The sequence below is a fragment of the Alosa alosa genome, chromosome 4 (genome assembly GCF_017589495.1).
Source record: "Alosa alosa isolate M-15738 ecotype Scorff River chromosome 4, AALO_Geno_1.1, whole genome shotgun sequence".
Taxonomy (NCBI): Eukaryota; Metazoa; Chordata; class Actinopteri; order Clupeiformes; family Clupeidae; genus Alosa; species Alosa alosa.
The window spans coordinates 24,811,502-24,823,736 of record NC_063192.1 but is presented as its reverse complement, the minus strand read 5'-3'; the positions used below and the strand labels follow the sequence as shown (position 1 = coordinate 24,823,736).

Genomic DNA, 12,235 nt, shown 5'->3' with positions numbered 1-12,235 from the left:
GGGGTGAGGGGATTCCCCAGTGTTTGGGCTGGGAAGGAGAGACACACTAAATGATATTCACTGTTCTAAGCTACTTTTCCAGCACAGATGATACATGCATTAGTAAAACTGAAAACATCTTACTTGCATTTGTTTTTTTCAGGTAAGTGATTTACAATAACTACACTGGTTGACGGCCTTGCTGTAGGCTACTGGAGCCTACTTTTTTTTTTTTTTTTTGTGGACTAGAAATACAACAGTGATAAGGTCTCGGTATATCTTTGTAGGACACGCAGAACACATATAAAAGAAGACTACTAAACTAGCAGAGGACTTCACCTGCAATAGTATCACTTGCAGAGATTAAATTGATCGCTATATAAAAACATTGTTCAACAACAATTGCATATGACACTGTCATTTATCCAGTCCAATAGCCTGTAGTGCAGATCTGTACTGCATGGGAAATGAAGTCCTGCATCTTAGCAGTAGTCATAGTTTTGGTCCATAATTTAGACTTGTGTTCCAACTCAGTGACACATTGCCTTGATATATATATTTTGAAACTGACTAATTCAAAATCATGCTTTGTCTTGTTCTGGTTATTATAATGCAGATTTGTTATACAGATGTTTACGCTGTTTACGATGTTTCTTCTACAAAAAGAAGGGGTAAAAGATATCATGAGTTATTTCTACATTTCTAAACATATGATACACATTTAATATTTACTTGCTGTTGGCAAGTTCTGTAACAAATCATATTATCAAAAACCTAAAGGGGCACTTAATCTAAATGAATTTGAGCCAAATAAGAACAAATGACCCTAACCCTATACACACACAGATGATAGGAGGAGCTCTAAAGGTGTTGACTTTAAAGTTACTCAGTGCCAGCACCTTCCTCAATGCCCAAATGAATAATACTTTACAATTTGAATGCAACTGAAAATATTGCTGTTTGAATGTTAAAACATGGAATACATACTGAAGGTGACAGGATACATAAGGTAATAGAGGCCTTTATCTGGGCATTGGTCTGGCCTTTATATAAAGAGCTAGAGCAATGGGGATATAAAGGGACAACTTATCATTCCCACAATGTCTGTCAGGGCTCTATGATTTTCTACATCCACATATACTCTAATGCTTGGTCTAGCCATGATACCTCCCATATTTTAGATTGCTGTTCAAGTAAAGCATCTTCATGTTGGCTACATAGTGGGCACCTTTCAAGTAATATATTTCCATCCTAATCCCTCAGTTAAACCACTTAAAAAACTACTGTGGAGAGTATGAATTAAAAACAATTAACAATTAAAAAAAAAAGTTTTTTTTTTTGAGTCATTTGAGTCACTGACAGTGACCGCCTTGATAATGATGACTTTGTGAGATGTCTGCAGGCGTGCTAGGACTGCGTGACGTTTCAGAGTTCAACAGGCTCAACATGGTGTGGCGTGCAGAAGACAGGGCGTGCAGAAGGCATGTCGAAAGGTGGGCAGAATGGTATATCGAAAGGTGGGCAGAGAAAAACAGTACATCCAACCGTTTGAATCACAACACGATAGCCCATGTGCTCAAGTGACAACAGCTTTTACATGAAACCAGGCCAGGTTCCCCAAAAAGCAACATACTGTAGTGCTAGAGAGGGAAGGGGGGGGGTGTCTGTGAGTGAGAGGGTGAAAGGCGATACACTCTCTTTGTTACACCCACCTTAGCTATTACAGCAAATGTTGTGGATGGGGCTCTGGGGTTGTACTAACACATTACGAGGGGGGACATGGTGGTCAGGGTTGTGTATCGCCCCGGCATCAGGGAGGATCCAGCCCTTCTCCTGATCAACTAACGCCACAGTCCAGGACGTCTCGACGTCCAGCTTTTCTTAGGTCACTCAGTACAGTGGTCGCCACGGCAGTCTGTCCATCTCCGCCACCCAGCAGCTCACGTCAACGCTCTGCGATGTACGCCAAATGACTCTGGAGCCTCTCTTCCCAGGAGTGAGGATGTGTGTGTGGGGGGAGGGGGGGTATAAGGATTTCAAGGTTGTGTGTGTGTGTGTGTGTGGGGGGGTTTGTGCAGTGTCTGTGATACAGGATAGCAGGGCTGGAGGGTGTGGGGTAGGTGTTAGTGGTCTTGGGTTTCCTGGTCGTCAGTTTCATCTGTGTGTCTCCGATTGGTGCGCTTGGGCTTCTGCGAGCGGCCGCCACCCCCAGCCGCATTGCCCGCTCCGGCGCCCTGCTGCCAGTAGGACTTGCAGTACTGGTTTATGAGGCGCACCTCTGGCTGCGAGGGCAGCTTGGGAGGGCGCGTCTGGGGCGGAGGGGGTGGAGGTGGGAGTCGTCGGTCCTGCTGCGGATGGTCGTGGTGCTGCTGCTGTTGCTGCTGCTGCTGGTGGCGGTGGTGGTGGGGGTTGTGGCCGTGGTCCGGCAGGGACACGTCAGGGATGTCAGGTGCGGTCAGGGCCTCCACAATCTCACGGTCCAAGATGCGGAGGGAGATGCGGGCAACCGTGTGCTTGAAGTTGTTCTCGGTGGCCAGGCAGTGGTAGAGGCCGGCGTCCGACTGAGACAGGGACTTCAGCAGGATGCCGTGGCCTGTCCTCAGCACCTCCCTGTCACGGTTCAGCTGCACAAGAGACAAGAGCGTCAACGCTATGCATGGAAATCACAACATGTTTTAACAGGAGCGCTTCCTGGACTCAAATAGGAGCGCTTCCTGGACTCAAAGCTGTATTTGAGGTGCTCTTTGGATTGGAAACTGATAATCCAAAACAAGAAAAAGCTCCAAGGCACTCTCTGCTTCAGAATAGTTAAAAAACCTTTATTTTCATGGCTTGGTCATTTTAAACCTTTTAAAACAATCCAACACGTTTCAGTATCAAGCTAGTTTTCATCAGGCAATCAAATGTCCTGTGTTTGGCTCCTTGATGAAAGCTTGAGGCTGAAACGTCGATGCCATCATTAGCGACGTTTATGCTGTCACTATTCACTGAATTTACCTACGATAGAAAATAAGTGCTAAGATGGAGAAGGCAATGCTGATTGCAGTGTGGATTTGAGGTGTACTCTTACACTGCGTAGGTGTAAATCTTTTTGAAAAAAAATAAAAGTCAGACATTTGATATGCCGGTTGATGACAATATGATTTATCATCTTACCGCTTTCCGCCTGCCATCCTTCTGGTAGAGCCATTTGAGGGAGGCCTGAGGCGACCTGGGCTGACACTCCAGAAAGGTGCTGCTACCCTCGACCCCAAACTGCACCGTCTCCCTTAGCCTCTTCTCTACTGGGAGGGCCACAGAAATCCAGATGTGTGAGAAAGCACAGAGTTCTCACTCCAATCCAGCTCAAACACAGGAAGGCAGCACATGAAGGTTGGTTGATGGTACGGGAACCATTTTGTAAAACAAATAACACCCCCAAATTTCAAGTGTGTCAGAGAGAGAGCTGCTACTGGTACCTTAACCAAGTATTACTTTAATAGGAATGGAAGCATTTGAAGCAATCTAGTGTGCTCTTAAAAGCTATAATTACTACATTGTGCTTTATTGTGTTAATCCACTGAGAATTTTCCACTCACAGCACTAAACACATTCTTTAACTGGCCTTGCACTATAGAAATGCTTGTTCTCAACTTAACCCAACCATAAATACATGGATGATTTGTGACTAGATGAGTGACGTGTGACTATATTTGTGACAAATGTCCACTGGAACTAGAACTATATAAACTCCAGACGTCTGCGTAACACCTCATTCTGCGTGCGTGGAGTCATGAGCACGGGTAGTCACGGCATACCTTTGGCATTGAACCCTCTACACTGCCGCAGGGGGTCTCCATGCTTGATGTCCTGTCTCCTGCTTCTCCTAAACAACAGGCAGAGAGGGGAGAGAGAGAGAGAGAGAGGCCCAGTCAGCTATGTGGCCGAGTGTCAGACGGGCGGCGCCGCATGAGAGGGCTTTTAGCGGAATTGGCACGCACCTTTTGGTGGCGGGTGTGAAGGGGGCACAGCTCTCGCCGTCCCAGGCACAGTAGGGGTCTCGCGCCAGGCAGCAGTCCGAGCACGCCTTTCCGTAGACGTCGCATCTATGCAGGGACACCTGGGTCAGGCCCCGCTCAGACGACACGTACAGCTGTTGCTGTAGGTCAAACAAACACACAAGGACGCCGCAGTTGTCGGTGATACAGCATACTGCAGGGACTGCACACAATCACTATTGGTTTCAAGGACTGTACTCAGACTAAACACATTAACCTGCTCATCTGCGTTAGGAGTGCGCCAGCTTGTGGCGTTTTCTGATACACTAGCGTCTGCTGACAGAGGCCCATGTTTGCATTCTGTTGTGGATACCAGAGTGGTCTGATATAGAAGTCAACTGCTGACAATAATTCTTCCCACATAAGCAGGTGCTGCTAAAGCTGCGAGCAGTATGTTTGCTTAAGCCGCTGAAGTATGTTCAGCAGCTGAATAAATATTTTTTGAACATACACTGATACATCACATTGACATTGGGCATGGACATGGAAATGGAATAACTCTGATGTTCAATGACTATTATTTTGATTTATGTGTGCTCAAACAAACTCAAATAAATATAAAGATAGGCATGAACAAATAACATGTAAAAAAAACTCTAAGGCTATGTGGACCTGCTCAGAGCAGAAAACAACACACTCTAGGCCTACATATATGGCACATTGAAAGATCCCACATTCTACATATGGATAGTGATTATAATAATTAACCAACCCTTTTTGAAGAAATCCTCATTGTTTTAACTGGAGCGGTAGTCTGGAAAAAATTAAGTGTAAGACAATTACAAAGTAGTATACACAACATACACAGACTTCAACTGTAATCCGATCTGAGATAATATATGACAGGTATGATGAGAGAGAACAGTGATTACCCTGAACACCTCCACCTCTTCCAGAATGAGTTCCTCCGTAGAGCTCAGGTCTCTGGGAAGGACTATCACCTTCTGGACGGTTCCCAGGTCTGGAAATGATGGACAGCGTTTTTAGTCAAACTTGTTGGAGTGCATTCCTCCTGTCCGGCAGGTGTAGTGCTTTAAACTCATCTTTGGGATGGGAGTGAATGGTGTACCTGTCCCGAGGAAGAGCACCTCGTAGCGGCCGTCAGATGCGTCCACGAGGTCCACGGCGATAGTGGTGAAGCGGTAGTCGACGCCTGTGCGCACCACCAGGGGGCGCTTGTGGAGAGGGTAGATGGGGTGGTACATGAGAGGATGCGCACGGACAAAGTTCACCGCCTCGTCTGAGAACTCCTTTGTGGTGCGGACACCGGGTGTGAAGGTCCCTCCAGGACACTGAGGGTGAAATATGGCAGATTACACGACCCAGTCCAACCACATGGCTAATTCAAGGCATTTTTCTGTGGGAAATCCGTTAACCATCTAAAGCAGCTAAAACTCTACAGTACACACGCTGCTATGTATAGGGTTGCTATATTAATGGCATGCTGAGTCACAAAGAAGCATTCATGCACTGCGTTTGCAACAAATGCGCTCAACTTAATCACTTAGACAAACAGATGCATTGACGTGGGGTGCAATGCCGTAGCGGAGCACATCCTCGTACCGTTCCGGGCCGTGGGTAGGGGATCTTGCCCGTGTAGGGTGTCCACTGGTAGTTGTGGCCGTGCTTGTGGGAGAAGGGCCCATTGAAGACATTGCGGATGTCCGCCATGGAGTACACACACACTGCAGAGCCTTTGAACACTGACCTGGGGGGTGATTGACAGGCAGAGTGAGCCAGGCAAAGGTACATGTTTACACATTTACACATTTCTCTCAGCTCTCATAGAGATGCTGCTAAAAGTCTAACATTACTGGACAACAGAAAGGCCCTATATTATTAGTGGCTCTTTGGCTTGTTACATGGCCCCTGCCCAACTGTGGAATTCTTGAAGGCTTTTAAAAAAAATACTTCTTTCCAGCCCAACAGAATTTGACCATTGCAAACGCTAACCGCAATATATTTTACTAACAGACAACGAAATGATAGATTTATCTGTGGTTCACTCAGCGATCCTTGGAGAATGGAAAGGAAATCCAATCCAATTATCTGAACAGTACATTGCAGACACGTAAACAGCCAGAGAGGGGTTTTGTCAGTGAGGCGAGACAAATAAAAGTGGTACCCGGCCGTGGAGAAGACAGCATACACTACAGGGTTTCGCTCGTCCTGAGTGGGCAGAATGAACACGTCCCCTGAGGAAGAGACATGTCATGAGTTGACTGGATGAGGAAACTGGTTGAGCTACGAGTAGACTAATAAGCCAAAGTGGTCGTGAACAGCGGGAGGTCGCCTTACGTAGCTCGTCAAAGTAAGTCTCCACTCCGTCGCTGCCGATCACAGAGCACACCAGACGAGCCTTCAGGAAGGTTGTCCATTTGTTCACTAGTGATCGTTGGCCTCCATCATCGTTCTGGAGCAGAAAGGGGGACAAATGAGATAATTTCACTTCTTTACAAATCCCACATTATATAACAAATAAACAAATAGCAGTATTCTCTAGGAATTGGGGCAATAACACTTTACAGTAATAACACTAGGTCTTTTTATAGATTTGGCAAAAGGACAGTCAACAAATCAAGAGAAGTTAAAATGCAATTTCAGTTTTAGGGGAAACTTCAAGAGGGTTTAAAGGCCTACCAGGCAGACACGTCCGACCCGCGACAGGACACTCGGGCTGCCCCCTCCTGCAGCATCCAGGCTTTTCTCCCGGAAGAAGAAATAGAGCTTGTCGTCATTTCTCTCGGCACTATCCGGAATCTTCTGGATCCGCACAAACACCGGGTCTAGGAACAGGCAAAGAATATGAGTATGAAGCCAAAAGAAGCAAACTTTTTGGTGACAGTGTGGGTCAGTCATTAGTGTCTGGCCATGCATTTGTCCTCTGGTCTGGCCACCGGTCAGACTCACCATTGAGCCACCTGGAGTCGTATTGCTCTGTCCTGACAGCTGGCCGGTCTCCCAGGGTACGGAAGATGGCGGGGTCCGTGCCCATGAAGTCCACATGGACTCCTGCATACAGATTTCCATCTAATGACAGCAGGGATGAGGGGAATAACCAAGAAAAGAACAGAGAGAGAAAAGAGAGAGAGAGAGAGAATGAGAAAAACAATGACTAATGACAGACTGTGTGTTGCCAAAAGCTAATTTAGCTAATCAGCACGAGCAGCAGGGGAGATGGAGGGATGGAGGTATGGAGGTATGGAGGAATGGAGGTATGGGGCAGGCCTTACTGATGAGGGCCACAGCGCTCTCCTGACGGGGGTCGTAGGGACACTTCCCTTTGCCCGAGTCCGCATATCCAGGGACCAGTCGGAACAGGTACTCCTGCAGGGAGACACGCCCAGGTGAAGGTAAGGTGACAGTAGCACGGGGGGCGCATACAGAAAGAGGTGTTAATAACGTCTTGTTTGATGAGATATCCATGAGAGCCAGAAACCATGGTGACCCTGTGTGTGTGTGTGTGTGTGTGTGTGTGTGTGTGTGGGGTGACTACGAGTCGCTATGGTGACAGGCAGGTATCGTACCTCCGCTCTCCAGCCGCGGTTGATGAAGGTGCACATTGGCCGGTAGGCGCCTGTGCCACAAGCATACAGGTGCGTGCGGTTCCATGGCTCAATCAGACGAATGAAGTTGGCACACTCGCCCTAGAGTATGGACAGAGAGAGAGAGAGAGAGAGAGAGAGAGAGAGAGAGAGAGAGAGAGAGAGAAAGAGAGAAAGAGGGAGGGAGAGCGAGAGAGAGAGAAGGTGTATCATCAAAGGAGTGGACGTACTATTTCCCCAGCAGCTTTTACTCATTTCACACGTACACAATACAACCCATAAACAGTGACAGTAAATCAATTGAAATGTGAAGTGATGAATGTGAATTAAGCTATAACACAAAATGCACATTCTGTCGGCTATTCTAGATTACCTGTCCACCTTTTCCTGTTAGCCTGCACTCTCCTTTCCTCTGAGTTGTGGCAGGCCAGTGAATCTGAGGAAGGACAAGGTCACTGAGTAATTATGTTTACCCAAACTGCTGCTTCAGTAGTGTATACTGAAGTATAGTGAAGTCCAGTGTGAGCAAGGCATATTTTACCATGGCATATTCTTGTTATATCAAGTATAATTATAAAAACATGGAGTTCGTACAATGAGCGGCTCCTTGTTGATGTTCTGCATGTCCAGAGCCACCACGTACTCCCGGCTGCCCAGGTAGAGACGGCCCTGGTCCTGATCCATGTGCAGGATGCGGTAGTCACTGGTGTTGAACGAGAAACTGAACGGACGGATCGTCTTGGTCTCCAACAGCTCTGAACACACAGACAGACAGACAGACAGAAAGACAGACCGATAGACAGAGTGACAGACAGATTAGAATACAGACAGACAGTGGGGAGATCATTATAAGCACTGCACCCTTTCCAACCCAAAACAGTTATTGTGTTTCATTATCAAATGCAGTGCTTTTCAGCTCATTTAGCCTCACAATGGGCTATTGTTAAAATGTATTCATTGTTAGGCATGGTTGAGGAAAACCACAGCCCTTACTAGCTGAAAATCCCTGGAACATCAACAAAGAAGAAGGACATAGCATTCAGAGTGCTGAATTTAATTATGTCTAAGAAATTGTGAAAATATGAAATTATAAATATGAAACAAACCAGCTTATTAACTATAATTATGTCTTCTTCATCAAATGTGTGGATTGCAGTAAGTAAGTGTATTTTGCGGTGCTTTGCATAGAGTGTGTTATGGACAGCATAGAGCTCTGCAGCTGCACAGGCTTTCTCCCACCACGCCTCTCCACTCCAGTCCAACAGCAGATGGCACTAAAACCACCTCACCTCTCCTGCCTCACCAACAGCTTACACACACACACACACACACACACACACACACACACACACACACAGACACAGACACACACACAGAGACACACGCGCACTCTCGCACACACACACACATGCATACACACACACACAGACACACACACATCCATACACACACACATACGCACATCGCACACACCACCACACATACACACACCGCCAAACACACTCACACACATGCATACACATACACACACACACACACACACACACAGACACACACACACACACAGACACACACACACACCTCCTGGCACCTCCAGAGAGCGGAGCAGGTGCTGGGATGAAAGATGGGATCAGACGCTTCCCCATCACACAGGCCCGGCGCTACACACATGGGTGTGAGGCTCAATTAAAACACCTCTTCTTTTTGGAGAAACCACAACGCTACAGAACTCTTGCACTTGCTGTGGAGACAAAGGTGCCTTTGATAAACAGTACTCTCCCCCTCCACTCCATTCCCAACTATTCTACTGATGGAGAGAGCTTCACTGGTTTACTGTAAAAAGTGTAGAAGCACACAAAAGAAATGGTTTGACCTGAGCCTTAACCGTCATTGAATGTGGATGTGCTTTATAGTGAGCAATGTCATATTCATATCACTGCATGAATAAGATACCTATTTTACAAGGCATGGGATTTTGGACAGAATAACAGACTGACACTGACTGAGAGAAAGCAAGAGGGAGAGAGAGGGAGATAGACAAGGGTGAGAAGAGAGGTGTGAGAAAGGGTGGTTGACTTTAGATATAAATCTAAGCTCATGAGGACGTGAGGACATCATTGCCCCCGCATAGTCCTGCTTGCAAGTGCGTGTTTGGCGCGCGGGGCCTGGGCGCTATAGCGACACGGACCGAATCCATAAATTACTCATGTTAACCTCCCCACACCCGCAGCCTCCACTTTGATCTCTCAGGCATGAAAGAGCAGCCCTTCCAAATGCTAACCTGTCCAGCACCAGGCGCCCAAATTTCATGGAAATAAAAATAGCGTCAATGCTCGTGGCGAAAAGGTCACGGCCATTCACTTGCCGCCGTTCCTGGAACACAGTTTGGACAATACTTTCGGGCCCTGCTGATTTACCTTTGAACGCTGACATGCTAAGTACAGTGGCCTTTTCTACGGATGGCTATCTATCACAATATGGCTATCTATCAAAATACTGTGCTATCACCACAGTGTTGCACCCTAGATGAGAATATTAACTGGCAGATAGCTTGAGAGACATCTACAAATTGAAAGAAAAACAAAACAATCAAGGTGAACATTATGTCTAAAGTCGGTCACTTTAAGGGCAAAAGTTATAAAAATTATACTGAATTAAAAGCCTTGTATGTATAAAAAGGACAAAATATGTGCAATTACACACTGGCCAGTAAAACAAAACAATGAGTGAGATGTATGCAAGTAAATTGGGAGCTATTATGAGAATATAATCAACGATATGGTGGCGATATAATTGTAGACGTCAGCTCCTATAATACACTCGCCATGACAGTGTGTAGACATGCAATCTCTCTCTATTTATATACCAACAAGTAGGTGAATATGGGAGTGTATGTTAGTGACAAAGGGGATATGCTTGTGTGGAGGTCTACTGTCTACTGTGTACAGCCACGTTTGTATGTCTCTCTTTGTGTGTTTAGGAGAGATGAACCAGTCACAGATATGCCACGTGTGTGAAAAATAGTCTAGTCATTAGAGTAAGACAATGTGCTTCATGTATGTCTGTGAATGTGAATGTGTGTGTGTGTGTGTGTTTGTGTGTGTCTTATTCAGGGGGCTCTAACTAGGTGGCGAAGAGTTGCCCGACTGTCTGTCTCTTGCACAGCTGTGGGGGTGATCCTCCAAACACGCCCAGAATGCCGTGCGTCACGCCTCCCAGGGGAGCATGGGATTCCTGGCCCCTGGCCGTGCCGCTGTCTGCCGGGCTATTCTCAGGGCCTCTCTCATCCCATTCCAAGTGGCTTTATCCCGAAAATCCGCCGTCTTTGGGCAAGGGGAGGGGACCATACGTGGTCCTCCGGAGGCAGAGGACGCACCTGCTGGGCAGAAAGGTCAGACCCCAAAGCACACGGCTGGGGGGTGACTACCTGCTAGAGAGAGGCCGACGGACACTGGACATTCATTCATATGTCTTGGGACTGCAGTAAATTGGGTGCTAATAATGTTGACTGCAATTCAGTAATTCCAGTTGCACCGATTTAAAAAGTGTGTTTTTATGCTGATGTACTCTGCCATGTCAAACTTCAATATATTTTACATATATGCAAGGATATGAATAATAATATTAAGCAGAATCTGATTTTGCACAAGTTGTTTTTTTGCCGGTTTAAGGTTGCCTTTGTTGGAATTATTAGGGATCAAAGCCATTGATATTGTTTGAGCGGTTACCGAAGATGACTAATTCTAGCCGGTAGATTGAGTATGTTTAAAACACGTGCTGGTAAAAGTGCCTGTAAGAGTGCAAGTTTAACGAATAACAGATGCTGAGCATAACATTCACGATACATTAACCAAAGCTGTTTATCATAAATGCCCTCTTATCTCCATTGACTTTTCACCCCTCCATTTTCTCACACCAGCTGTTCATGATAAAAATGAGCTTTTTTCCACACAAACAAGTAAACAAACAAAAAAACTGTATCACTTCAGATAGGAAATGAGCACTGACATTGTAGTCAATTTATCTACATAAGCCTATACATTCAGTGACAAAGACAGAGACTGATTCAATTCAATTCCACTTAACTCAGTTGGACTCAAACTAAGTTCACTTTGCACTGGTAATATTGGGCAGCATCTGACAGGGGCTTTACCCAAGCCCATCCAAACACTGAGCCTTTGGAAGGAAGCTGCAAGTCAAAAACGTACTTCAAAACAGAGAGAGCCTTGAGCAGCACCCAGCCCAGGAGGGGGTCTATCGGAGCCTGGGGCAATGTCTCCAGCTCTCCTCCATCTTCAAATTAACAGAGCTGTGGAGGAGGAAGGGTCGGAGAGGCTGCTGCGCACACTGAATTATTCACAGCAGCTGGAACAGTTGGTGCACCTACACTCTCTCCACTGTTTATCGCCGCGTGGAGTGAAGGAGTTTTTTCTTTTTTTTCAAATCTCTTGTAGGCTTTGTACATGATTAAATGAATTAGTGCTTAGGGACTAAATTGGGTTGAGTATAACAAAAACAAATGTGGAACATTGCATTTATGGACAGCAGAGTATATATTAAACTAATGTTGAAATATGACAAAACCAAAAACATGTTAGTCTCCTTCATTTTGGCAATTCCAGAGACAGAGGAAAAAAGAGGGAGAGAGAGAGAGAGAGAGAGAGTAGACCAAGG

The 12,235-nt window shown here is 46.0% G+C and overlaps 1 protein-coding gene across 4 annotated transcripts in view; it reads right to left on the bottom strand.

The window, feature by feature from the left end:
* Positions 1-2,048: 2,048 nt before the first annotated feature.
* sema3gb (sema domain, immunoglobulin domain (Ig), short basic domain, secreted, (semaphorin) 3Gb) overlaps positions 2,049-12,235 on the bottom strand; it is a 29,862-nt gene continuing 19,675 nt past the window's right edge. For 3 of the 4 annotated variants that reach the window (XM_048241393.1, XM_048241392.1, XM_048241394.1), the window contains 16 exons: positions 8,156-8,316; positions 7,935-7,997; positions 7,544-7,663; positions 7,250-7,343; positions 6,927-7,046; positions 6,657-6,802; positions 6,315-6,429; positions 6,142-6,211; positions 5,580-5,724; positions 5,086-5,308; positions 4,889-4,977; positions 4,729-4,770; positions 3,960-4,117; positions 3,777-3,844; positions 3,136-3,263; positions 2,049-2,603 (listed from right to left, as the gene is read on the bottom strand). In XM_048241393.1, the coding sequence (XP_048097350.1) occupies positions 2,103-2,603; positions 3,136-3,263; positions 3,777-3,844; positions 3,960-4,117; positions 4,729-4,770; positions 4,889-4,977; positions 5,086-5,308; positions 5,580-5,724; positions 6,142-6,211; positions 6,315-6,429; positions 6,657-6,802; positions 6,927-7,046; positions 7,250-7,343; positions 7,544-7,663; positions 7,935-7,997; positions 8,156-8,316 (2,243 nt within the window). In that variant the 3' untranslated portion in view covers positions 2,049-2,102. The remainder of the gene's footprint in view (positions 2,604-3,135; positions 3,264-3,776; positions 3,845-3,959; positions 4,118-4,728; positions 4,771-4,888; positions 4,978-5,085; positions 5,309-5,579; positions 5,725-6,141; positions 6,212-6,314; positions 6,430-6,656; positions 6,803-6,926; positions 7,047-7,249; positions 7,344-7,543; positions 7,664-7,934; positions 7,998-8,155; positions 8,317-12,235) is intronic. The other variant, XM_048241395.1, reaches the window with a different exon arrangement.